Below are 27,234 nucleotides of genomic sequence, written 5' to 3' on the forward strand. Positions count from 1 at the left end.
AACAGGGACCAGAGGGTGGGAAGAGAGGACGGATACCGGCCTGGTGTGCACTCGGGGTGGGCATCGAGCCCTCCTGCTTCTCCCAACTCTGCTGGTCCTCCCCGTGTCTGACCTGAGCCCTCCCTTCCTTATATCACTGCCTGGACGCTTGTGTGTCTGAGGTGTGTGCCAAGAGCGAGAACAGTTGTGTGTTTAGCTGTGACAGGTGTGTCTGAAGTGGGTCATATGACAGGTGTGGGCCAGCTGGTGAGGCATGCGTGCTGGCCTTGGGGGCGGGGGGAGCAGAGCTGTGTGCATACGTTGTCTACTGGGGCTCCAGCCTTCACAGCCTCCTGTGTGTCTGATGATATGTTGCGGGGCTGGGGTTGAGTCTCGGCTGAGCTGCTCTGTGCCCTGAAGGGAGTGAGGGGTAGGGGTGCTGTGCCTTCAACCCCTGAGGGTCCAGGCCAGCTCCACTCCCTCTGCAGGAGTACATTGGTGCATGTGTGGTCCTCATCGCGGCCGTGACCTCCATCTCCAACTCCCTGCACAGGGAGCTCTCTGCCGGCCTGGTGGGACTGGGCCTTACCTACGCCTTAATGGTGAGTGGCAGCAGGTGGGGCAGGGGAGGAGTCAGACACCAGCCCCCGGGGAAGCCCAGGGCACCTTCCCTGACTGAGATGCTCCCAGGCCTTACCCCAAGCTATACCGAGTCTGATGCCAGAGGGACCATGTGGGCAGGAGGGCTTACTGCAGGTCCCTGCCCCTTCACCCAGGCCTGGGCCCCAGGTGGGGGTGGGTGAGGATCCACACTCACTGTAACCTCCATGGAGGGCCCCCTGGACAGTCAGCGGTGGGCAGCAAAAGGCATCCTCAACTGTAAGAAGAGCCATCCTGGTGGCCAGGGACAGGACCAAGTGATCACTAACTGTGAACGGCTTGCTTCCCACAGGTGTCCAACTACCTCAATTGGATGGTGAGGAACCTGGCGGACATGGAGCTCCAGCTGGGGGCCGTGAAACGCATCCATGGGCTCCTGAAAACTGAAGCAGAGCGCTACGAGGGGCTGCTGGGTGAGGGGCGCGGGAGGACTTCTGGGGAAAGGGCCCAACGTGGATGTGTGTTTGGGTTGAGGGGGACACGAGGAGCCTGGGGTCAGGAGGGCATACCTGGATACCAGCTGTGGCCCACACCTGGCAGCTGACCCCCAGCCCGGCCCCCAGCACCATCGCTGATCCCGAAGAACTGGCCAGACCAAGGGAAAATCCAGATCCAGAACCTGAGTGTGCGCTACGACAGCTCCCTGAAGCCAGTGCTGAAGCACGTCAACGCCCTCATCTCCCCAGGACAGAAGGTCAGGGGAGCGGGGAGGGCAGAGGGCTGGACCGCCTCACAGAGTCACCTCCTGGCCCTCAGGGCCCGCCAGGCCTCACACCCATTCAGACCCCCAGTCTCCCAGGCCCGGGCCTCTCGCCTTCTCCTCCTGCTGCCCTCACTCACCCACCAAGGAGATGGACAGGACACCCCAGACTCCCCTGACTCAGAGGGGTTTTGTCAGGGCCCCCCACAAATGGTTAGGGGCTCTCCCAGGACACTGTACCCTGAACTTCAGAGCAGGGCCCTGGGGCAGAGAGTGAAGCCCTGGCCTGGGGAGGGAGCTCCTGTCTGGCACTCCGATCCGACTCTGACTGACTCCCCCCTCTCTCCCCCTCTGCTCCGACGCTGCCCCTCTCCTCCTGTCTCTTTGTCTCTGTCTCTCTCACTCTGTCATTGTCTGTGGCTGTCTGTCTCACTGTCTCTGACCTTTAGATGTACCTCTGTCCCTGCCTCTCTTATCCTTCTATATCACCACCTCTGTCTCCGTATCGGATGCGATGGGGTGAGAGACGACTCCAGTTTAAGGTGGGGTACATCCTGCACACAACTTTCAGCCACCCCTGTGCCCTCCCGCCACACCCAGGCACATAGAGAGACACCCGTGTCCCCAGCTCCCCTGCAGTCATGTACCACACCCAGCCAGACAAGTAGGAGCCCCCTCTGGATCCACTGCAGGAAACAAGCCCAAACCCGGGCCCAGCCCTAGCTAAAGAGATGCTGGTCAGAACACCAGGACGAGAAGAGATGCTGGGGCTTCCCACACCTGCACAGCCCAGCACTAGAGGCTCCCAGACACCCCAGGTGCCCACCGCGTACCTGCTCCTCTCTTTCCAGATTGGGATCTGCGGCCGCACAGGCAGTGGGAAGTCCTCCTTCTCTCTAGCCTTCTTCCGCATGGTGGACATGTTCGAAGGTGAGCTGTACGACGGGCACCCCTCATGTACCCACAGCCACCAGATGGTACCTCAGTCCTGGGTATGGTCAGACATCACAGGAGGCCCAGCCATCACTGCCTTCCCCCGCATCCTCGTTGGGACCCATGTTGCAGGCAGACCCTGTCCCCAGTGCCACCGTCTCCCCGCTCCTTGGTGCCCCACCTGTGACACTGTTTGCATGCAGGGCGTATCATCATCGATGGCATCGACATCGCCAAACTGCCGCTGCACACCCTGCGCTCACGCCTCTCCATCATCCTGCAGGACCCCGTCCTCTTCAGCGGCACCATCCGGTGAGCCCCCTGACCCCCGCCACCAGGCCCACCCGAGCCCCAGGCCCGGCTCCTCTCCTCCAGATCTGGGGCATAGCGAGGAAGGGGTGGACGAGCCTCCCTGGGCAAGCAGCCCTGCTCTAGCTCTGATGAAGGGCTGGCGCGGGTTCTTTAAAGCTGCACCCTCATGCCTTTCTCTTTTCCGTTAGGCCTAGGCACTGGTAGGGGTCCCCCAACCCTCAAGCCTGGGATGCTTTCCTCCACCCACTGCCAGCACCTTGCTGCCCCCTCCCAGCCAGGCCCCCAAGTCAATCAGTTCCCACTCACTGCTCCCTTCACCAGCCTCACCCTCTGCGAGTCCCCTGGGAATAGAGCCAGGACCCTGCTCCCCTCTCTAAGGACTTTGTGTGTCGCCCTCCAGATTTAACCTGGACCCGGAGAAGAAGTGCTCTGACAGCACACTGTGGGAGGCCCTGGAGATAGCCCAGTTGAAGCTGGTGGTGAAGGCGCTGCCAGGAGGCCTCGGTAACTACTCCTGGCTGAGCACAGGCTGGGTACTAAAGGACGCTTGTAAGGGCTGGGAAGGGACAACTCACACCGTGTCTTAGCTTTGCTCAGAGTTTAGAGTCTGGGGTCTGGCAGGATCCCAGAGACCATTAAGTTCTACTTCTCACTATATAGGAGCTCAGAGATGTCAAGTGATTTGTCCCAGGTCACACAACTGGTCAGTCGGACCTGGCCTCTCCTACAGGGCACAGCGGTACAGTAAGGGACTGGCAAGTCCCCAATACCATGATGGTACATTCGGCCCTGCCCTCCGCATCCACCTGCCTGCCCAGTTCTGCCCTGAGGGAGGAGAGGACTGACTGGAAATCACAGGCACAGGTCACTCATCAAGGCTACTGGGAAGACTGTGTCCCCACCCCGGGGGTCAGCAGAACCTTGGTGTATCTGTTGAAACCCCTGGGACTGGGGGCCGGCCAAGCCTTGGCTTCAGAAAATCACCCACCAAGGCCTATACACATGCAGGACGGACACACTCTGTGCTGATGCGCCTCCCAGAACTGCCCAGGGCCACAGCCGTGCATAACTCCAGGCAGCGCTCTTCTCTTTGTAGCTCTAGCAGATGGCATCCGTGTTGTGTAAGGTGCAGCCACGCTGTGCACACCTGTACTCATGACACACACCTACATATTTACCCCTGTACACACATTTCCTGAAACCCCAAGCCACTCCATCCACTAAACTCACAACGCAGAATTAACTCAGCCCTGTGCCCCCTTCCTGGGGCTGTTTTCAGATGCCATCATCACGGAAGGCGGGGAAAACTTCAGCCAGGGCCAGAGGCAGCTGTTCTGCTTGGCCCGGGCCTTTGTGAGGAAGACCAGCATCTTCATCATGGATGAAGCCACGGCTTCCATCGACATGGCCACGGTCGGTGCTGGGCACACCCATGGGATGGGGGTCTTGGAGAGGGTTTTTGGGGGTGTTAGGGAGAAGGTTGCACAAAATAGTCCTGAAACTCAAGTTGCCTTTAACATCAAGAGTCATATGGAGCAGAAAAGGCGACGGGCTGGGGGACCCTGATTCCAGCTAGTCTTAAGGCTGGAATATAACACACATACACACAAGCTGCACACGGACCCACAAATTTCACACCCATCCCCACAACCCAGCACACCCAGATACACTCACAGCACACACACATGCACGCAGCTGAGCTCCCAACAGGCGGAACCCAGTCCCTGAACACTGGGAACCTGGTTGGTCCTATGGGGACTAGAGCCAGAGGGAGGGGGTGGGGCTAGGGTTGGGGTCAGATGGGAGCTGGGCCAGAAGCCAGGCCAGACCCCACCCACTGGGCAGGTGAGCCAACAGTTGCTGCTCCGACCTGGCAGGAAAACATCCTCCAGAAGGTGGTGATGACGGCCTTCGCAGACCGCACTGTGGTCACCATAGCGGTAAGGGGCCCATGATGGGGTGCAGGGGGGACACCCAGAGAGACAGCTGGCCTCCTGAGGCTGTCATCAGTGGGCAGCCTCTGGGCTCACCTGCGCCTGGTAATCAAGAGAGGACCCTGTGACAGTGCAGGGCAAGGAGTCTGGCAGGCTTGCAGCGAGCCTGGATTGCAGGATTTGGGGTGTAGGAGGGTTTGTGCCTGCACTTCCCTCAGACCTCCCCTCTTTCTCCAGGTTCCAAGGTCCGCTCCTGTCCCAAGGCCCTGTGAGCTAGGCTAGGGTTACTTCTCCAAAGCAAATGGGAGATGGGGGTGTTGGGAGAATCTCTGAGTCTTGAAGCCTGGAGGTGGGGCAGAGCTGAGACCTGGTGAGGGAGAGGGTGGCATTAGCAGATGGAGGGTTTGGAGTTACAGCCACCCCGGGAAAGGGCAGTCACCGCAGAGATAAGACATTCTGGCCACAAGCCTCCTCCTCCAAGCTGCAGGAGGGATGCCTCAGCTGCCCCAGCCCGGCCCCCGACACACACACCCTGACAGCCCCTCCTGCCCCGCCCAGCACCGCGTGCACACCATCCTGAGTGCAGACCTGGTGATCGTCCTGAAGCGCGGCGCCATCCTTGAGTTCGACAAGCCAGAGAAGCTGCTCAGCCAGAAGGACAGCGTCTTCGCCTCTTTTGTCCGTGCAGACAAGTGACCTACCAGAGCCCAAGTGCCATCCCATGCCCCACCCTGCCCCCACCTCCCGCCTGGGTTCTCTAACTGTAAAATCACTTGTAAATAAAGAGACTGGTTATTTCCTACCAGAGGCCGTGGGTCTGGTGGGCAGGGACTGGGGTGGACCATGGGTCCCATGGAAGCAGTCTGACTTTAGCATCAGGCAGACCTGACGAAGCTCTGTGAGTGTGGGCAAAAGCATGTTTCCTCATCTGTGACATGAGGGCTGTCTTAGTCTGCTAGGTTGTATTCGTCTGCTGCAACAAAATACCATAGCCTGGGTGGCTTAAACAGCAGAAATTTATTGCTGACAGTGCTGGAGGCTGGAAGTCCAAGATCAAAGTGTCGCATGCTTGGTTTCTCCTGAGGCCTCTCTCCTCGGTTCCAGACAGCCACCTTCTAGCTGCGTCCTCATGCAGCCTTTCCTCTGTGTGCACACCCCTTTTATCTCTCTCTCTCCTTATTAGGATACTAGACATATTGGATGAGGTTGCACTCCTATGACCTCATTTAAACTAAATTACCTCTTCACTGGCCCTATCACATTGCAGGGGCTCCAATATATGAATTTGGGGGGGAATGCAATTCAGTCCATAACAGAGTTATAGTATTTTTGTGATTATCTCATCAGATAAGGTAGCAGATCTGCATATATCTTGGTCCCTTTTCCTTCTCAGTTTAATTCTTGGATTAAAACTGTGGGTCCCCAGGTACCCCGGATTAGCATTATTTCCATTGCAAATGACAGGAACCCAACTCAAAGTGGCTTAAACAGTGGAATTTATTATCCTATGTGATTGAGAAGACCAGGAGGTTACTACTTGAAGCACGGCTAGATCCAGGTGTTTGACATCAGGGGTGATGAATTCCATCTTCCTCTCCCTCCCCCATGACAGATGGCCACTAGCACCTCCAGCTTACATCCTACCCCTCTGAAAAAGAGAGGGGCCTGAATCACATGTCCCCATCTCCATCCCACACATAGGGACATTCAGAAGTGGGAGAAGGGCGGCCGTTCAGAGAGAAAGCACAGTACATATGCCACAAGTCGTCCAGGTAGTGACTGGGACATACTGGGGCCCAGACGCTGGGGAGACTAAAAATCAGCTGTCCTTGGACTCCACGTGCATCATGAGACACGAGTGTATACCTGTCCCACCAAGAAAGGAAGGTGCTTGTTTGCGTATCATTTTATTATCATTTACACGTTGCCTTCAGCACTGGCTGTACCAGGCCCTTGGGGTGCAGACCCAGGAGTCTTGGGCCTTCATCCTTGTTGTATGCAAGGGGGTCAGAGTCATACGGCATAAAGAAAATCCACCAGTCATTGGAGAGGGGTCCAGCACAGACCCTTCTGGCTGTTCCAGGAGCCAGAGGAGCTCAGGAAAGGAGAGCTCTGTGAGGCCTGGCAGGCTCCTGGGAGAGGCAGGATTTAAGTTGGGCATGGGAAGGGTGGGAATTAGATAAGCAGAGAGCTAGAGAAAAGGGCCCATGTGGGGGAGGGGGAATAAGATCAGAGAGCCTTGAATGCCAGGACAAGGAGTCTGGGACATGCCTATGCACAAAAGGGAAGTGGAGAAGGTTTCTGAATGTGAAAGGGACCTGACAAGTGCAGTGTTTGGGGGAGATGAGTATGAGGAGGTGCAGGATGGAGCAGAGCAGGAGGCTGAGCCCTTTTGGTGGGGGGCTCGCCTTCCTGGCAAGCGAGACCTCAGGGTCACGCTGTGAGGCAAGTCCTAGCCTTTCCAGCTCTGAGATGCCTCTGGGGGCCCGGCACTCCCTCCACCGTTGGGCCTCCCAGAAGCAGAGCCTAAGGAGGGAAAAGAGGATTCCCACCCCCCATGCCTACGACCAGCCAAGGGATTAAAGGGAAGTAGCAAGGGCACAGGGGCACGTCACAGCTCACAGTGAAGTCTTGCAGAGATGCCTAAGGCCATTCTAGCCCAAATTCCTCTATAGCACCCCTGATGGTGTGCCAGCCTCGACTTGGATACCCCATAGATGAGGGTCATCTCTGGTAATTAGAAATGACTCTTCCATACGTGAAATCAAAGCCTGCCTCTGTTCCACTCAGTGTCTATACTGGTTTATACTTTGGACCACACAAAATAGTCCATCCCCCTTGGACCTCAGGGGTTTCTGTGATAGTATCTGAACTCCCTGGGAAGACTCTCCAAGGTTCCTTTTCTGATGGCTGAGCACCCGTAGTTGCCCCAGAGTTTTCCTGTGTAACTCTGTCTCCTTGAGCTGCCCTCTCTGCTCACCCTATTTTCCTTTCCCCACCCTAAGCACTGCATCTCTGGCAGTATAGCCCAAGATCTACCATGAGTAGTAGAGGGGGCCCAAGCCACAGGACAATACTAGGTTGATGCCTGCAGTAGAAACACCACTCCTCTTCAGGCCAAGAGCTTAGGACCCCCAGTGCCCAAGCTAGCCCTGACACAGCTCCTCAGGCTGCAGGTGTAAGGAGGTGTAAAGCAAGTGCCAGTAGCTCAAACCCCCTTTAAAATGCAGGGGTGGGGGCTTCCCTGGTGGTGCAGTGGTTAAGAATCCGCCCGCCAAAGCAGGGGACACGGGTTGGAGCCCCGGTCTGGGAAGATCCCACATGCCGCGGAGCAACTAAGCCCGTGCACCACAACTACTGAGCCTGCACTCTAGAGCCTGTGAGCCACAACTACTGAACCCGTGTGCCACAACTACTGAAGCCCAAGTGCCTAGAGCCCGTGCTCCACGGGCCACCACAATGAGAAGCCTGCGCATCTCAACGAAGAGGAGCCCCCGTTCACTGCAACTAGAGAAAGCCCACGAACAGCAACGAGACCCAACACAGCCAAAAATAAACAAATAAATTTTAATAAATAAATAATAAAATAAGATATAATAAAATGCAGGGGTGGGATTGAAAGTGTGGGTCATGATTGAGAAGATGCAACCACCCAGGCTTCTGGGATGCAGCATCCAGCATCCCCTGTAGTGGGTGTTAAACTATGTTTCTACACCTACTAAGGTAGATCTCCATCCCCCACCCCCAGGAAGTCCGTGGCTTTCATCAGACCCTCAAAGGATTCGTGACTCTGAAAATACTAAAATCATCGCCATAGAAAAGAAGCGGTCAGTTAGGAGTCCTCGGGCCACCTAATCTCCCCGCCCCAACCCCAGTCACCAGGTTGGTGACACAGCTCCTCGGTACCTCCTTTTGCTGGGAACCCACAAAGCCCAGGCGGATACTGACCCAACCCAGGATGGGAAAATTGCGGTGGGACCAGGGCGACAGGGCATCTGTCCCCAGAATGGGAGGGCGGGTCACGACTCCCTTCACCCCGCCCCCGTCCCGCCCTGCCCCGCCCCGCCCTGATTTCGTAGCGTGTGGGCTGGGAGGAACCTCTTTAGTCCAATTGGGCAAACTCCCAAGGCCAGACGAAGCGAGCCGGGAGAAGGAAGACGGTGGGAGGTGAATGGCGAGGGGCGGGGCTTGAGCTTGTGCCCGCCAGCCCTCCAGCCCAGGAATAGGTCGGGCTCCCCCTGGCGGCCCCCGGCCCCCACTCCACGCCTCCGGCGTTCGGTGTTCTCAATTCTCCACCCCACCTAGCACAGGTCGGCCTCCGCGGGCCGATTGACACACAGAAGGGCCGGAGGACGGCCCTTCGCGAGCGCCCGGGCAGCGGGAGGGGGCGGGGAGGCGAGGACTGCGGCTTGATGAGCAGGAGCAGGTGCCGCGGCGAGGAGCGCGGGGGGGGGCAGGGACGGAGCGGCGGGCGGGGTCGCGGCGCCGGCGTGCGTGCTGCCGGCGCGGAGCCGGGAGGCCGCGGCTCAGAGTGGGCCCCGCCAGCCAGGTCGCGCTGGGGGCGAGGGGATCAGGAGTGGAGCTGGGTGGAGTGGTGACTCTGGAGGGCGGAGGATCCCAAGGAGACAGAGAGGACGAGAGCTAGAGGGAGATCGGAGAGCGGCGAGAGCGCTACGGAGGGTGGGTTAGGAAAGAGGTACCTGGAGGTGAGACGGTATGAAACTGGAGCTTGGAGGGGAGCCCGGGGCCGAAATGGGTGCGGCGGGAAACACGGTGCGGGTTGTGTGGGATGTGGTCGGTTGGTAAGATCCGGAGGTGTGACGTTCCCAGGTGGGAGAGGTGGGTTGAGAAAGAAGGCTGAGTGGGGAGAAGGGTCCTAGGGAGACGCCCAGGGGTGGTCAGCGAGTGGAGGAGAGCTGAGCTGGGATCCAGAGCCAGGTGGGGAACAGGCAGAGTAGGGGGTTCAGTAGGCAGTGGGCAGGTGGGCTGAGGTGTGAGGCTGGTATAAAGTGAAGGAGGGGCCGGGTGGAGCTGAGGGTGAGCCTAGCTGGGGAGGCATCTCAGAAGTGAGGCCAGTGCAGACTTAGGGTGGTCCCAGGGCAGAAACCCCAAAGTAGGTTGAAGGCTCAGTCAGGTGGTTGCTCCTCCCCCATGGGGGAGACCTCTCCCTGGTGGTCGCTGGAGCCATGCTGTCCCGCAAAGGCATCATCCCTGAGGAGTATGTGCTGACGCGGCTAGCAGAGGACCCGACAGAGCCCCGGTACCGTGCCCGTGAGAGGAGAGCCCGTTTCGTGTCCAAGAATGGCAACTGCAACGTGGCCCACAAGAACATCCGGGAGCAAGGTCGCTTCCTGCAGGACGTGTTCACCACGCTGGTGGACCTCAAGTGGCCATACACGCTGCTCATCTTCACCATGTCCTTCCTGTGCAGCTGGCTGCTCTTTGCCATGGTCTGGTGGCTCATCGCCTTCGCCCACGGTGACCTGGCCCCTGGTGAGGGTGCTGCTGTGCCCTGCGTCACCAGCATCCACTCCTTTTCATCTGCCTTCCTTTTCTCCATTGAGGTACAGGTGACCATCGGTTTTGGCGGGCGCATGGTGACCGAGGAGTGCCCTCTGGCCATCCTGATCCTCATTGTGCAGAACATCGTGGGGCTCATGATCAATGCCATCATGCTGGGCTGCATCTTCATGAAGACTGCCCAGGCCCACCGGCGGGCTGAGACCCTCATCTTCAGCAAGCATGCGGTCATCGCCCTGCGCCACAGCCGCCTCTGCTTCATGCTGCGCGTGGGCGACCTCCGCAAGAGCATGATCATCAGCGCCACCATCCACATGCAGGTGGTGCGCAAGACCACCAGCCCTGAGGGCGAGGTGGTACCCCTCCACCAGGTGGACATCCCCATGGAGAATGGTGTGGGTGGCAATAACATCTTCCTGGTGGCTCCCCTCATCATCTACCACGTCATTGACGCCAACAGCCCGCTCTATGACCTGGCGCCCTGCGACCTGCACCACCATCAGGACCTTGAGATCATCGTCATCCTGGAAGGTGTGGTGGAAACCACGGGCATCACCACCCAGGCCCGCACCTCCTACCTGGCCGACGAGATCCTGTGGGGCCAGCGCTTTGTACCCATCGTGGCTGAGGAGGATGGCCGCTACTCTGTGGACTACTCCAAGTTTGGCAATACCATCAAAGTGCCCACGCCGCTCTGCACGGCCCGCCAGCTGGATGAGGACCCCAGCCTGCTGGATGTCCTGACCCTCGCCCGCGGGCCCCTGCGCAAGCGCAGCATGGCCATGGCCAAGGCCAAGGCAAAGTTCAGCATCTCTCCAGATTCCCCCTCCTGAGCCCTGCTCCCTTGGGCCCCCCTCCTCATGTGCGTGCAGGCCAGTGTGGCATGGTATGTAGAGTGGACGTACTGCGGGCCCCTCGGCCAGGCCAGGACCTGTTAAGAGGCTGGGCCCTCCTCATCTCAGCCTCCCTGCCTGCTGCTCGCCCAGGGTGTTGCAAGGCACTTGTCGCTACTCTATTTCTGGCCTCAGCAGGAGCCTGTACAGGGTTATTTTTGTCCCTGCTCCTCCCAGCCCCAACTCAGGACTGGCTTTCCCCCCCACCCTGCCCCAGGCTAGGGGAGCTGTGGGAAGTGTCAGGCCCTAAAGCTGGGACTCCATCTAGTCCTCGGCCCCCACGACCGACCGGCTGCAAGCTGGACGGGTGGCTAGGGAAGAACAGTCCCCAGATGGAAGGCCTGCTGCTCTGTTTCTGTGGCCCTGAGAGATGCCTGTGGTGAGGCCCCAGCCCCTACTTGGTCCCTGAAAAGGTGATGGCCAAAAGGGTGGGCCTGGCCTGCTGGGGAGGGCAGGCAATGAGGGAACACAGTCTAGCTGGAGGGCTGGAGATGTGGAGCCTCCCTGGGGCAGGCTTGGCAGAGAGGAAATGGCACCGGGAGGCTTACCTTGCTGAGCCCTGCCCAGGCACGGGGAAGGGGAGACGGGCCCCTTACCCCTGAACCCAAGGCTTCTTCAGTGGGGGCTCCAGGGGCTGGGGCTGCTGCACCTGCCTACTTCCATTCTGTCCCCGGCCCTGGGAGGCTGGAGTGGGCTGGGGTGGACCCTGGCATGCCAAGCTGAAAGAGGCTGGGGAGAGACTGGGGTCCTGGGCCCACCACGCTTGGCAGGCCTCAGACTGTACTCTGGCCTGGCTCCCCCCCACCCAGTGGCTGCCACTCACTTTGTCCAGAGGGTGGCCATGGAGGGCCTTTGGGTTGCTAGAAAAGGAGATGTTGGAAAGCTCAGGATGGAGTGGGTGTGTGAGGTCCCTGAGGCAAAAAGGCCCTTGGTCCTGACAGGCTTGACCCCCAAGCCGGACTCTTGGAGCAGTGCTGTGTGTACTTGCCCAGAATTCTGCCTTCTCCATTGTCAATAAAGCCTCCCCCTTCGTGACCTAAACTCTGGGCTGTTCTTGCTGGTGGGCAGGGAGAGCAGGGGCTGGCAGCTGCCAGCCTACATCTCAGAGGCGCCATGGACCCCAGCTGGGAGGCCAGGAAAGGGACCTGGGGCTGGCCCTCTTCCCCTAGTTCAGAGACTTCCCCTTCCTGCCTTTGGTAGCCCAGCCCTACAAGACCGTCTGACCATCTCCGTTGGGCACCCATCAGGCTTATAGCCCTGAGCCCTGCCTCCACTCCCAGGGGGCTGATGGAAGGCCGAGGGGCTCAGGAGAGAGGCGGGTATGTCACAGGCATTAGTGTGGCAATTGGAGCGTTAACTCTCAAAACAGTTGCTTGAGTTCTAAGACCTTGGTCACATAACTTAACCTCTCTGTGCCTCAGTTGCCTCATCTATAAAGTGGGGATGCTACAAGTACCTACCTCATAGAATTGTTAGAGTAAGTGAAAAGCGTTATGTCAAATGCTTGAGTGCCTTGTCCATAATAAGTGCTCAATAAATGTTAACTGTTGAGACTGCTATTCAATCAGCCACGTGATGAGACAACTGAGCAAGCAAATGCTGAGAGAAGGTGCTATTATATGTCCCCTGGTGATGTGTTTCTCTGCCTGGTCTTACTTTCTACACAATGTCCCCTCCCAGCTCAGACCCCGACGACAGGGGCTGTGACTGCAACTGTTACCTGGGCTTCTTGTCTCTGTCTCATCCTCTGCACACCATCTGCCATGTAGCCACCAGAGTGGTCTTATTAAAAGGCATCATTCTCTCCAACGTCAAGTGCCTCCAGTAGTTCCTCATCACCTTCTGGTCAAGGCTAGACCTGTGACCAGTCATTTCAGGCTTTGCCTGCTTTCCAGCCTCACAGCTTACTGTTCTCTGGCCAGGACACTGTGCGACCACCCTGGCAGCCTCAGTATCCCCTCCTTGTATTTATCTTCCTACATCTGAGCTTTTGCTTGTTTATTCCCTTTGCCTGGAATGCCCAAGCCTCATCTCTACCTGTTGAAATCCATTAAGGTCCAAACCAAATGATGCCTCCTTGAAGCCTCCCCTGATTCCTCTAGAAAGCGATGGTCCCTTCCCTTCCTCTGTGCTTGTGGGCATTCTACTTTTGCCTGTGTTTATGGGTCCGTCTCCCCATCCCCAAGTCCATGGCTACTTGAGGTCAGGGACTCCTTGAGGTCAGGGACTGTGACTCAGCACTGTGACTGGCCCTGAGTAAGTGCTGAATGAATGAATGAATGGTGGATAATGTACAGGACAACAAGCCAAGGTCAATGCTGCAGTTTGAGGCCTGCAGAGGGCTTTGGCTGGATCAGTGAGAGTTTGTCCCAGGCTACTCCAGAGGCAGGCCTGAACGGCCAGGAAGCTGCTGGTCGAAGCTCTAAGAAGCCCCCTCTCTGCACCCACAGACCCCCCAACATTGATTCTTTGCTGAGCTGACCTGTTTCTGGCTTAGAGGAAGAAGGGATGAGAAGCTCCTCAGAGCTGGCCCAGAGTTCTGGGGACAGTGCCTGGCTCTTGGGACTCAGCTTGACCATCCTTAAGACCAGAGCAGGAGGCCAGACTCACTAATGAGAAGCCCCTGGGCAGCACCTTCTCTGGGGACCATCCAGAGTAACCTTCCTCCACTCCCTCATGCACCTTAAAGAGCTGGTGACAGTGAACCGGCAGAACTGAGGGCTCAGCGCCACCTGCTGACCACAGACAAGACCTACTTGATCCCCAAAACTCAGAACCACTGGTCCTAGGCTTTCCGCTCTGAGACCCCTAGCCTTTAGGCTTAGCTCAGGGAGGAGCTGGAAAGTTCCAGGCATGGAGGGACAGCTGGACCAGACCTTCCTTGACACCCTCCACCGGATGTTCTTGTCCACTCACAGTGCTCCCACCATTTGGGGGCACCCCCTTTTTAAGGCACTTGTCTAAACTAGACAAGGGAGCTCCCCTGAGCTCCACTCAGCCCAGCAGGAACTTTTGTGAGAATTTTGTTTCTGATATTCCGCCTCGAGGACAGCACTGGGTGTCACGTGAGAGCAGATGTAGCAGTCCAAGCTCGTCCACACCCTGTGTGCAGAACTGGCTCTCCAGATCCCAAGGATGTATCTCAGGTCACTGCGGTCCAGTGCTGACAGAGGCACTGTTCTCTGGGTTTGCAGATGAGGGGTCGGGATCAGACTTGGTGTTAACTTGCTAACATCTCACAGCTAGTAAGTGGCAGGCCCAAGATTTGAACCCGAGTCTGTCTCAAACCACAGCCCTGCTCCCTTCCCCCTGCTGCACAGTCCCAATTTCCTGAGCGCCACCTTTCTCTAGGGGTGCCACCTTGATCTCAAGCGTCATGTCTCTAGACCAAGAACAGGAAGGGAAAGCACAACTCAGGAAGGTCCCAGATTTGAGACTGATACAGACTCAGCTATGGTAAGTGACAGCCTAGATCATGTCCAAAACACCAAGGGAGCCAGAGGGACTCTTAACTGAGTCCAAGCTTGTACTGCTCGCCACATGCCAGGCCAATAAATCAAGAGACGAGTTGTTGGGGCAAAGAACAGCGACTTTATTCATAAAGCCAGCAGACGGAGAAGGTGGTGGGCTCGTGCCCCTAAGAACCATCTTGCCTGAGTTAGAAATTCAGGCTTCTTTTATACTAAAAGGGGAGGGGGTAAAGTCAAACATGTCCTGGTTCCTGTCAGCCTCCAGAGGGTATGTGTTAATTTCTTCCTTCCTGCAGTCATTCACAGGTGGGCCTGGTCAGGATGTTTCCTTTGAGCTAAACAAAGGTATTTTAGCTTAATACTCATTACGTGGGAGGCAGGGTTCCCAGGGACGGGCCATTATGTATAATTTAAGCTTATAGGCAACATCCCTTTAGTGATTAACTTGTAATAGAATACAAAGGTTCTTCCCTATTACAGGACCTCACCAACACTTTCTCCCACCCATGTGTATGATGAACCCTCCATCTTCTGTCTTCTTGCAAATGGACTGGGGTCCCTACCTTCCAGGCTACCTTTCCCACAGCCAGTCAGGTGGCAATGCAGACTAATGGGGCACATCTGCCACTCCTGTCTGTCCCCAACTCACACCAGGTGTTGTGACATGTGTCCTGGGCCTCAGTCCTGAGTTCAAGAGAGGAGGGAAGCCAAGCCACCCTCTTCCAGTAGTGAAACTGAATTGCTAGTCTGGGAAAACTAGCCCATTAGCCATACTGGAAACCTGCTCAGGCCTAATGCCTCTGGATTTGGCATCTCCAGCCAGTCACTGCATGGCCCACATGTGGCCCACTAAGGTGGACGTCCAGCCTTTCTGCTGGGGAGGACTCACCCAGCTTCTATAGAACCCATTCTCCTCAGGTAGCATCCTCCCAGCTCTGTCCTGCTCTTGAGTTCCTCTCCAACATCTTCTTTTAGGGAGAACTTTCCTAGGGAGCTTGCTACAGGGAGTAGCCCTGGCTCCCCACACATCTCTGGGCTCGCCTTTGAGGTCTCCCCAGGTCCAGTGTCAGACACCCTATTGTACCAAGACATGCAGAAGACTTGGGGGAAGAAGACATGAATGCTGCTGACCCTAGACTGGGGCAGGCCTGAAGAACAACAGATCTGTTCCAACTTGAAAGGAATTGCGGAAAGGCCGAACAATGGGATTAAGGTCAGAACTGAGTTCCAGAGAGTGGGTTTGTTGCATTAGAATCTAGACTACTGGCATCCTCTGTGCCAGGACCACCTGACTGGGGCATTGTACATCTTCATCTACCTACACCCTACTCTATTTCCACTCTGGGCTGGCCCAACTCTGGAGTGATGTGAAAGACAGGCCACCTAGACTGGCCAACTTGGGTACAGGAGTGTGAACTTCTCTCTGTCCCCCATACTTAGGTCCTTCCAGGCACTGATGCCAATGAGTAAAGCAGTGATACACCACACAATTTATTACGCAGCCCTGCCTCTGTGTACTCTTCACTTGATCAACTCCAGTTTTTCCCATAATGCCATTATTATTGGGGAAGGGAAGATACTCCAGCGTAAACCAGACGGAAGCAAATAACTACAGTTCTGACTGAAACTTTGACATAGGTCTTCTACCTGTGAAGGGAGGAAGAAAGGACGATTGGCTAGCAAGAGCGTCATATGACAGTGCAACTCCAAGAAAATCTCAGCCACCCCAACAGGGAGCTCCAAAGATTCCTGCCTTGATCGGCCATTGGCTGGCCAGGACAGCATGGCATAAGCTCAAAAGCTACAGCAGATCCCTGAGATGCCATAGCTGGAACATGGTGGCTAAGTACACTCTTCATAGCAGGCTCTGTCTTGGAGGGGCTCTCAGCAGCACATCTCCACGGCAACCACACTTTTGGGTCAAAATTCAGCTTCCTGGGAAGCTGTATCAGTTAGCTTTTGCTATGTAACAAACCACCCTAAAACACAGTGGCTTTGAAAAAATAAGTATTTCTCAAAAAAAGAAAGAAAGAAAAAGCGTCTTCCCTGGCGCTCCAGTGGTTACGACTCCATGCTTCCACTGTAGGGGACATGGGTTCGAGCCCTGGCCGGGAATATTAAGATCCCACATGCCGTGACACAGCCCATCCACCAAAAAAAGAAAAAGAAAAAGAAAAAATAAGTATTTCTCATGCATTTGAGAGTTGGTTCTGTTGATGCTGATGATCTTAGCTAGATTTGCTTACATGTCCGGTGGCTGTCATCTGATCCAGACTGGCCTCCACTAGAGCAACTAGCTCCAGCTTCCAGGGTCTCTCATCCTCTGGCAGGCTCTGATTCCGGTGTCCCTCACCCTCCAGCAGGCTCTATGAATCAGTTGGTCAACTTTAGACAAACAGCCTTTTTTCTTGATTAATCGATTGTTCTGCTTTTCCTAAAGCATTTATAATGAGATATATTAGCTATTGCACAGATTCTGCCTTGGCAGGCTCATAAATAACTGGAGGCAATTTTATTACCTAGAACCATTTAACCAACCCATTTACACTGGTCTTAACAACAGCCTGAGTTATTTTATTTGCTATGTGGGCCAGAGGGATAAACATGTTTGGAAACATGTTTTAGTTTGGAAACACCCTCGCTAGGGTTAGACGTTCTTGGTTAAACCAGTAAAATCTGGGTGGTAAGTTATCTCATTGAGCTATTAACAAAATATGAGCAACTGGGGGAAGGAATTCCCCTCTCTGAGCTGTGGATTCTATATGTGAGAACACTAGTGCAGCCCACATCACTCACAGGCCTGGTGTGAACCGTGAGGTCAGGTTTGATTTACAGTGAGACTTTATTATGAGAAGGCAGAGGGGCTTTACAATGCATCTCCTCAGAGTCCCAGGCCACCACATGGAGACCAAATGAGACAGTTCCTCCCCAACACATCAGAAAAAGCCACACACCATAAACACACTTAGAATATCCCAGCATCAACCCTGAGAACTCTCCAACACCATGCATTGGCCATGAATTCTGAATTCCCAGAGCCTACTCCAAAACATAAGTCTAAACTTTGCTTTGCAGCCTCTTACCTTTTCCAAAGAAAAAAACATAAAAATAAAATTAATACGATCAGTCCAGTAGAGATCAATCCAATATACAACCAAACAATCCACAAGTCAGTTTTCTTCTCAGATTCTGCAGAGAGAAAGAAGAGGAGAACATTAAGAGGAAACCTACTGGCAGGGGCCAAAGAAGACCACACGACTGCTTCTAGGATCTCTGTGGCTGTGTATCATCTTCCCTGTCAGAGATAGAACCACCAACCTTCTGCCACACGTCTTTGCATCCTCCATCCTATCACTTAACACCTTCACACATCAAACAGCCTGCTTAGCACTTGCCAGAAAAACACCACAATATCAAACACCACATACAATATACACATACCATGCACACGTTCAAAGCTTCCATACTACTACACTACCCTGTATCACTTGTATACTGCTATAGACTGAATGTCTATCTCCCCTCAAAATTCTTATGTTGAAATCCTAATGCCCAATACAATGGTATTAGGAGGTGGGGCTTTGGGGAGCTTTAGGTCATGAGGGTGGAGCCCTCATGAGTCAGATTAGTGCCTTATAAAGGAGGCCTTCGAGAGATCCCTCACCCCTTCCACCATGTGAGGACACCATGAGAAGTCTGAAACCTGGAAAAGGGCTCTCAGCCATAGTGGCACACTAATCTCAGAATTCCAGCCTCCAGAACCGTGAAAAATAAAGTTCTGTTGTTTGTAAGTGACCCAGTCTGTGGCAATTTGTTGTATTGGGTTGGCCAAAACGTGCCTTCGATTTTTAAGTAAAAATAAAAGACACATTCTTCATTTTCACCAAGAACTTATTGAACAATGTATTCACCCTTTTGTTCCACTATCTTCTGTTTTTCAGGCAACTTCATAATTCCCTCTTCCCAAAACTTTTAATCTTTTTGAGCAAAGAACTGTTGCAGGTGCCTTTTATAGTCTTCCAGGGAATTGAATTTTTTTCCATTAAGAGAATTTTGTAAAGACCTAAATAAATGGAAATCCAAAGGTGCAATGTCTGGTGAATACAGCAGATGAATCAGAACTTCCCGGCCAAGCTGTAACAGTTTTTGCCTGGTCATCAAAGAAACATGTGGTGTTACATTATCCTGATGGAAGATTATGTGTTTTCTGTTGACTAATCCTGGATGCTTTTCGTCAAGTACTGCTTTCAGTTGGTCTAATTGGGAGCAGTACTTGTTGGAATTAATCGTTTGGTTTTCCGGAAGGAGCTCATAATAGAGGACTCCCTTCCAATCCCACCATATACACATCACCTTCTTTGGATGAAGACTGGCATTTTGTGTGGCTGGTGGTGGTTCAATTCGCTTGCCTACGATCTCTTCCGTTTCATGTTATTGTACAGTATCCAGTTTTCATCGCCCGTCACGATTTGTTTTAAAAACAGAACATTTTCGTTATGTTTAAGTAGAGAATCGCATGCAGAAATATGGTCAAGAAGGTTTTTTTTGCTTAACTTATGTGCAACCCAAACATCAAAGAGATGAACATAACCAAGCTGGTGCAAATGATTTTCAACGCTTGGTTTGGATATTTTGAGCATGTTGGCTATCTCCTGCGTGGTATAATGTTGATTGTTCTCAATTAATGTCTTGATTTGATCGCTATCAACTTCAACTGGTCTACCTGACCGTGGAGCATCGTCCAGCAAGAAATCTCCAGCACAAAACTTCGCAAACCACTTTCGACACATTTGATCAGTCACAGCAACCTTCTCCATACACTGCACAAGTCTTTTTTGTATTTCGGTTGTGTTTTTACTTTTCTTGAAATAATAAAGCATAATATGCCAAAAATGTTGCTTTTTTTCCTTCCATCTTCAATATTAAAATGGCTACACAAAAATTCACCAATTTTGATGTCTTTTTTTAAATGCACACTGATATGACAGCTGTCACGTACAATCTAACAAAATTGTTTTGAATGAAGTTAAAGACAACTAAGTGCTAATAGAGCCATCTTATGGAAAAAAACGAATGAACCTTTTGGCCAACCCAATAGCAGCCCATACAGACTAAGACATATACATATCACCCAGACAAATCCCTTATACCATACACACAAAGCATATTTCAATTTCATATTCCCCATGCCCCACACATATGCTAAACACATCCCTGCACACACCACCCACCCACACAATCCCTAGTCCTTACTTCCAGGAACAATTTCTCTCTCCCTTCAGGGCCATCCCAAGCCCCACCTGGCACACCCTGACCACATTTCCCAGGGCCACTAGTTAGCCTCTGCCTTCCTTACCTCCCTCACCTCTAGGCAGATGCATTGGACCAGCAGGACCAGAGCCATGACCCTGGAAGCCAGGTCATCACCACTCTCTACCTATTAGACCATCTGTCCCAGGTTAAGGACCTAATCTGGACTGCTGACTCTGGGGCTGAGCTAAACCAGACCAAGCTTTCTCTCCTTCCCTATTGGCCCCCATATTCCCCTAGACTGTGTGGGAACCAAAGTTGATATTATATTCCCCTCAAGATGAAGAGATGGGGAAATGTCTAGGGGGCTGCTTACCTATCAGAATCGGGGTGAAGTTGAAACTCTGGCACATGAGTGAGGATACATGCCATACCACACACTGGTAGATGGTCACATTGTCTTCCAGAGAGGGCTTCAGCCTCAAGTAGCTAGTGATATTAAATGTACCATCCTTATTCTTCATGGTGGGGCCAGTGATAACGTCCTCAGAAATCTCCTGGAACTGGGGATCCTTCTGGGTCCACCTTTTCCACGTTATGTTAATATCCTCTGGGTAGAATCCACTTGACTTACACAAAATATGTTTGTCTTCATTATCTTTCACCACAGCTCGCTCCAGAAACAAGCTACTGACTGGGTGAGCTGCCAGGGGAGAGAAATCATGCCTTGAGGGTAGGTAGGGACTTGCTTATTATCAGCCCAATGTCAGACCCATGGCAAGCCTTCAGGAAAGGTGAGTAAACTGAATGGTATTCTGCCTAGGCTAAATGTTCTGGGTATGCTGGTCCCAGTGCTGGCAGGGTGCCGATATGCTGTGACCCCGAAACTCACAGCAATTTTATAAAGCAGAGTTTCTTAAGCCCCTCTGTGTCATAGACACGGTTGAGAATCTGAGGAAAGCCTTGGAACAGTGTTGTGGCAGAGACTGCTAATTGCTGCGAATCTCTATTCTTCAAAGACACCTCCAAGTTAAAGCTACTTCTCCCACCTTTCTCTGCAGCTGGGTGTAGGCATATGAACTAAGGGTCTGGAAGTTTGCATGTATTCAGAAGTAGTGAGAGCAATTTCTAAGAAGTCTCCTGAAATAACAAGGGTATCTTAAAGAAAAGAACAGTGTCTCTCCCCCTCCACTTCTTCCTTCCTGCAGAATGGCTGCAATACCATGTCATGGCTGGAGATGGAGAAGACATTTCCAAGCACAAGGTGGAAATGCAGGTTGAGGATGGCAAAGTGATGACATAAAAGGATCCTGGGTCCTAGATGATCACAGAACTGCCATACATGCCCTGGGTTGGCCACAGTTTTGTGAAAGGAAAATAAACTACCTTCTTAAAAGCACTATTGACTTCTCGCTTCCCTCTGACATGTAAAGACCTAAAGTCATCACTTCTATCCTCATAACAGGAAAAAAAGCTGAGCTGAACAAACTGTAAATCCACAGCTTTTCTTAGATCCATCAGAGAATTGAGGTGACAGGGCAAACCACCACCCTGAAAAAAGACAGGCAGATTGAGAGAATCACAGCCGAGATCATAAAACCTTAAGCAGAAGGTACTGGAGTAATAAACTGGTCGACACACTTAAGCAGTAACGCTGACAAATTGCTAAAGGATAAGTGTGGACTAGATTGAGAATAAAAAAACTCCTAAAGGCCCAGTCTTAGGGGTGGGTCACAACACTTTCATGAGTTTTACCTCCCAGAATCCCACCACGCTCTCACTGTGAAGATCCAAGAAAAATTCCCTCCTATTGTGAGCAATGGGGAGAGGAAAAGTAACTATTTAAAAATATACCCAGTGCATTCTCCATAATAAAGGATGCTCTCAAGGGAAAAGACTTTGCCAGAGTCTTGCTTGACCTGGGATAGTGATGATTAGCCAACTCCAGCCCCCTCTAGCCTTCCCGCCTCACCTAGAAACACTTCTGAAGGTGAGACAGCCTAGGGGCTCAGGCAACTCAAAAGAATGAGATTTAACCATAAGAGTATAGACTGCTTCTCCTCCACAACACCTTACCACTACATCAACAGAGTTCCAGAATGGTAACAGATTACAACTGAGAGAGATGTTAAACACAGGCTCTGTTTAAGGTGTTCATAGGGAAATTCAAACAAAACAAGGAAGGGGGAAAACTCTGGCACCTACAGGTACAGCATTAACACTAAACACAGCCTAACGCCTAGCCAAAGCAACATAGACTCTCACACCAAAAGCCTATTCACCTCAGTTCTTACTACCTGATACATAATATCTGGTTTTCAACAAAAAATTACAAGGCATGCTGAAAAGTATGAAAAGACAAAGCAAGCCTCAGAACAAGACTTTCGTATGACACAGATTTTAGAATTATCAGATAGAGAATTCTAAATAATGATTAAAATGTTAAGAGCACTAATGGAAAAAGCAGACAATATGCAAGAACAAATGGATAATGTAAATAGACAGATGGAAACTTTAAGAAAGAATCAAAAGGAAATGCTAGAAATCAAAAACATTATAAAAGAAATGAAGAATGCCTCTGATGGGCTCATCAGTAAACTTCACAGTGCCAAGGAAAGAATTAGCTAGCTTAAACATGTCAATGGAAACTTCCCAAACTGAAATGCAAAGAGAAAAAAGAATGGGGAAAAAAACCAGAAGGGAACAGAATATCCAAGAACTGTGAGATGACAGCAAAAGGTAACATATGTAATAGGAATACCAGAAGAAGAAAAGAGAAAGGAGCAGAAGAAACATTTTGAAAAATAATGGCTGAGAATTTTCCAAAATTAATGACAGACACCAAAGCACAGATCCAGGAAGCTCAGACAACACCGAGCAGAAAAATAGCAAAAAAAGAAAAAAAAAAAATTTATACCTAGGTATACCATATTCAAAATGCAAAAAAACAAAGAGAAAATCTTGAAAGAAGCCAGAGGAAAAAAATAACTTACCTATAGAGGAACAAGGATAAGGATGACATGGGACTTCTTAAATGCAAGAAAGAAGAGAGTGGAGTGAAATATTTAAAGTATTCGAAGAAAGAAAGCCCCACCAATCTAGACTCCTATATCCAGAAGAATTACCCTTCAAAAATGAAGTATACTTTCTCAGACAGACAAAAACTGAGGAAATCTGTCACCAGTAGACCTGCTTTGCTACATGTTAAAAGAAGTTCTTCAGAGAGACGGAGAATGATATAGGTCAGAAACTAGAATCTACAAAAAGAAAGGAAGAGTGTCAGAGAAGGAATAAATGAAGGCAAAATAAAACATTTATTTTTCTTATGCTTAACTGATCTAACAGATCATTGTGTTCATTCAAAATAATAATAGCAACAATGTACTGCGTGGTTACAGCATATGAAAAAGTTAAATGAATGACAGTAATGTTATAAGAGATGGGAGAGAAGAACTGGAAATACTCTGTTATTAACGACCTGTACTACCCATGGAGCAATACAGTGTTATTTGAAAGCAGACTTAAATTAGTTGTAAATGTACACTGCAAACTCTAGGACAACCATTAAAATAAATTTTAAATAAGTATAATTGATATACAGAGAAAAGAGAGAAAATGGTATCATATAAAATATTCAATTAAAACCAGAGAAGGGGGGGCTTCCCTGGTGGTGCAGTGGTTGAGAGTCTGCCTGCTGATGCAAGCGACACGGGTTCGTGCCCCGGTCCAGGAAGATCCCACATGCCGCGGAGCAGCTAGGCCTGTGAGCCATGGCCGCTGAGCCTGCGCGTCCAGAGCCTGTGCTCTGCAACGGGAGAGGCCACAACAGTAAGAGGCCCGCGTACCGCAAAAAAACAAAAAAAAACCAAAAAAAAACCCAGAGAAGGCATAAAAAGAGGCGGAAAATTAAATTTAAAAAATTTAAAAAACAAAGGGCACCAAATAGAAAACAGATACAAACACAATACATATCAGTCCAACTATATACGCAATCACTTTAAATGAATGGTCTAACTCCATCAACTAAAAGACGGAGACTGTCATAGTGGATAAAAAAAAGACTCAAACATGTGCTTTCTACAAGAAACCCACTTTAAATATGAGGACCCAAATAGATTAAAAGTAAAAGGATTGAGAAAGATATACCATACTAATACTAACCCAAAGAGAACTAACCCAAAGAGAACTAAATACTAACCCAAAGAGAACATTATTAATGAATAATCAATTCATCAATTATAACAAATATACCATAAATACAAGATGATACTAATGGGGCAAGTGGGGTGTGGAGGCAAGAGTAATATGGGAACTCGGTACTAACTTTCCAATTTCTCTGTAAATCTAAAACTCTTCTGAAAAATAAAGTGTATCTAATTTTTGGGAGAAAAAACCCTTTTATTTTAGGCTTTCTGTCAGTTGCAGAGGAAATGAATTCTAACATACATCCCCATTACCAAAATTAATATGTACAAAACATTCAAAGTCTTAAGTACAATTATGGAGGGCTCACAGACACTGCCCCTCAGTTACAGGCTGAATTGTATGCCCCCCCAAATTCATATGTTGAAGTCCTAATCCCTAGTCCTAGTCCCTCAGACTATGACTATATTTGAAGGTAGGGTTTTTATTGAGGTTGGTAAGTTAAATGAGATCATTAGGTTGAATCCTAATCTAATATGACTGATGTCTTTGTAAGAAGAGGAGATTAGGATACACAAATACAGAGGGAAGAGGGGGTGAAGACACAGGGAGAAGACAAGCACCTACAAGCCAAGGAGAGAGGCCTCTGAAGAAACCAACCCTGCTGTCACCTTGATCTCAGACTTCTAGACTCCAGAATTGTGAGAAAATAAATTTCTGTTGTTTAAGCCACCCAGTCAGTGGTGTTTTGTTATGGCAGCCCCAAGCTCATCCACAGAGTATCTGACCTATTTATAATAGAAGAAAGTGGAGCTCAAAAACGTGTTTAGGGAAAAGTGTTGTTATAAATCTTGACTGAGCACCTACCTCACAACAGCACTGGCAGAGCATTTTCATACATGATCTTGTGTAATCCTCAGAACACTATGAGGCAGGTATGACTTATTGCCTCATTTTGCACATGGAAAATTCATTTGCACATGGGAAAATTCACGTGTAAAGATGTTAAATGGCTGACCCAATCACTCAGTTTGGAAGCAACAAAGTTAGACAGAATAGGATTCAGATCCATGGAACCAGAGTGCAATCTCTCTCCTTCCCCAGCTACCTTTCAGAGGTACCTCTTCAGTGAAGACTAACTGTCCACACACCAAGGAAATTATATAATTACTTTGACTATCTTTTACTGCGAACTTAAAATGGGCCAAACGCTATTCTAAGCATCCTCCTTGCATTTTTCATAGCCTCTTCCCTACAATCAATCCTCTTAGAAAAGTACTATTACATTTGTTTAGAGGGAAGGGCATTGAGATTCAGCGTGATTAATAACTTGTCCAAAGTTGTCTAGAAGTCCATGGAAGCCCAGGACTCAAACCCACATCTATGTGACTCCTAGGCCCATGCTCTGCTCCACTTGGCCCATCTACATCTCCACCCCAAGCCCCATCACCATGGGAATCACAGGGCACTGCCCTCAGGCACTCACCTACAACCTCCAGCCAGACTCTCCCCTGTGCCTTCTGAGGAGTGACCACCAACTCACATCGGTACTCTCCTGCTTCCCACAGTTGGACCCCAGGCAGCTGCAGTGAGGCATCTCCCCTCTTCAGCCTCCATGGAGACACGTTGGCTCCAGGTCGGAACGCCACTTTGTGGTCTCCAAAAAATTCAAACAGTTTGATCTCTATTTCAGACAACTGAGCCTTCCGAAACCAGGTGATACCCATACTGTTGATGTCCAGGTGTGGGAAACCAGGGATCTTGCAAAAGATAGTCGCATTTTCATTCAGGAAAACCATCTGAGTCCTCCCTGCCATCTCCACTTCCAGAAAACCTGGGGCAATGTGAGAACTGTGTTATGGAAGACCCTTGGAAGAAACATAGACCTGGGGCTCTAAAACACTGCCATATAATTGGAAACAACTTCCCTTTTTGTGGGGACGGGGGGAGGGGTCTTCAGATACAAAGGCCCTTAGTTTATGGCCCCTCATTAATCCACATAAACTCCTTCAATTTTTTTATTTTTATTTTTTTTCCCCAAGATTGTTTTGGCTATGCTGGGTGCCTTGCAATTTCAGAGGAATTTGAGAAACAGTTTATCAATTTCTACAAAGAAGTCAGCTAAGTTTCTAATAGGAATTGAACTGAATCTGTAGATCAATTTGGCAAGTATTGCCATCTTAGCAATGTTGCTTCTAATCCACAAATGTGTTTGGGGGATGTGTTATGGACTGTTTGTGTCCCCACCAAATTCATATGTTGTGGCCTAATCCCCAGTGTGATGGTATTTGGAGGAGGGGCCTTTGGGAGATAATTAGGTCATGAGGGTGAGCCCTCATGAATCAGATTAGTGCTCTTATAAGAGACATGAGAGGGAGTTTCCTGGCGGTCCAGTGGTTTAGACTCTGTGCTTCCACTGCAGGGGACATGGGTTTGGTCCCTGATCGGGGAATTAAGATCCCACATGCCACGCAGCCAAAAAATAAATAAATAAAAATAAAAAATAAGAGACATGAGAAATATGAGACATCTCTCCAAACCTGAGGATATAGTAAGAAAGTGTTCACCTACAAGCCGGGAAGGGGTCCCTCACCAGGAACCAAATCAGTCAGCACCTTGATCATGGACTTCCAGGCTTCCAGAACTGTGGGAAATAAACTTGTTGTTGCTGTTGTTTTGGCAGCATGCATGCGGGATCTTAGTTCCCCAACCAGGGATCGAACCCGTGCCCCCTGCAGTGGAAGCGTGGAGTCTCAACCACTGGACCACCAGGGAAGTCCCAGAGTAAATTTCTTATTTCACGCCTCTCCGTTCCAGCAACTGGCATGATACAAGAGAGGCAGAGGTTTACAGAACATCAGAGCGTGTGCTCACAGACTCCTACAAGTGCCGACTCTGCACATAGTAGGCGTCAGTATACAACTGTTGAATCAGTAAATGAATCCGCATTTCACAATACAGAGTTCAGGGTTGGTTGGGGCTTTTTAAGATATTTAGCCCCAGCCGGACTCGGACCTCACTGCGTAGCGAAAGCCACCCCTCCTCCCTCCCTGCCTCCTTCCTTCTCTCCCTCCTGCCCTACCTGCGGTGGGCAGCGTGAGCCCCAGGACCAGCACCAGAACCGGGAACACAGCACGGAACCCCACCACGTTGGGCCGCCCGCCCTCTGCGCCATGGCCACAGCCTCCCGGAACTTGCACCCTCAAACTTCCTCTTAGTAGCTTTCTTCTTCTTAGGAGTGGGCAGGTCCTAAGGAGTGGGTGACGGAACATCTCTTGCGCGGTGACTGGAACTTTACGCAGAATTAGTTAATGGCGCATTTGCACCTCTGCAACTCTGCGAGAAGTCGTTTTGGTTGCTCCGTTCACAGAGAAGGAAAGTTACCGCCAGCGCCTTGCTCAGTCACACCTCCACCGGCTGCGCGCGCGCGCCGGCAGTGG

The 27,234-nt window shown here is 51.1% G+C and overlaps 3 protein-coding genes across 17 annotated transcripts in view; 2 read left to right on the forward strand and 1 right to left on the reverse strand.

Moving 5' to 3' along the window:
• Positions 1–5,337, forward strand: part of ABCC8 (ATP binding cassette subfamily C member 8) — a 75,124-nt gene extending 69,787 nt beyond the window's left edge. For 7 of the 13 annotated variants that reach the window (XM_022555629.2, XM_022555628.2, XM_022555627.2 and 4 more), the window contains 9 exons: positions 468–581; positions 932–1,052; positions 1,203–1,333; positions 2,191–2,269; positions 2,476–2,584; positions 2,985–3,088; positions 3,864–3,997; positions 4,462–4,524; positions 5,077–5,337. In XM_022555629.2, coding sequence (XP_022411337.2) covers positions 468–581; positions 932–1,052; positions 1,203–1,333; positions 2,191–2,269; positions 2,476–2,584; positions 2,985–3,088; positions 3,864–3,997; positions 4,462–4,524; positions 5,077–5,214 — 993 coding nt within the window. In that variant the 3' untranslated portion in view covers positions 5,215–5,337. Of the gene's footprint in view, positions 1–467; positions 582–931; positions 1,053–1,179; positions 1,334–2,190; positions 2,270–2,475; positions 2,585–2,984; positions 3,089–3,863; positions 3,998–4,461; positions 4,525–5,076 lie in introns of those variants that run through there. The other 6 variants (XM_022555632.2, XM_022555631.2, XM_022555635.2 and 3 more) reach the window with 3 other exon arrangements.
• Positions 5,338–8,681: 3,344 nt separating this feature from the next.
• Positions 8,682–12,861, forward strand: KCNJ11 (potassium inwardly rectifying channel subfamily J member 11). Its single transcript, XM_022555752.3, has one exon. The coding sequence runs from the start codon at positions 9,705–9,707 to the stop codon at positions 10,869–10,871; it is 1,167 nt and encodes a 388-aa protein (XP_022411460.2). The 5' UTR covers positions 8,682–9,704; the 3' UTR covers positions 10,872–12,861.
• A 1,620-nt stretch (positions 12,862–14,481) lies between these two features.
• On the reverse strand, positions 14,482–27,234 carry NCR3LG1 (natural killer cell cytotoxicity receptor 3 ligand 1). 3 transcript variants are annotated; one of them, XM_022555733.3, is made up of 6 exons: positions 26,877–27,234; positions 25,281–25,628; positions 20,028–20,354; positions 17,485–17,590; positions 16,648–16,767; positions 14,482–14,736 (listed from the first exon to the last, which is right to left on the reverse strand). In XM_022555733.3, the coding sequence occupies exons 1-5, from the start codon at positions 27,064–27,066 to the stop codon at positions 16,695–16,697; spliced, it is 1,044 nt and encodes a 347-aa protein (XP_022411441.2). In that variant the 5' UTR covers positions 27,067–27,234; the 3' UTR covers positions 14,482–14,736; positions 16,648–16,694. The 3 variants fall into 3 exon arrangements, with proteins under 3 accessions (XP_022411441.2, XP_022411440.2, XP_022411442.2); XM_022555732.3 differs by having other exon boundaries at positions 14,483–16,767; positions 26,877–27,232; XM_022555734.3 differs by having other exon boundaries at positions 14,483–16,835; positions 26,877–27,222.

This window comes from Delphinapterus leucas, chromosome 7 (genome assembly GCF_059928025.1).
Source record: "Delphinapterus leucas isolate spDelLeu-1000000601 "Yukka" chromosome 7, BTC_Dleu_Yukka2, whole genome shotgun sequence".
In the NCBI taxonomy this organism is placed as follows: Eukaryota; Metazoa; Chordata; class Mammalia; order Artiodactyla; family Monodontidae; genus Delphinapterus; species Delphinapterus leucas.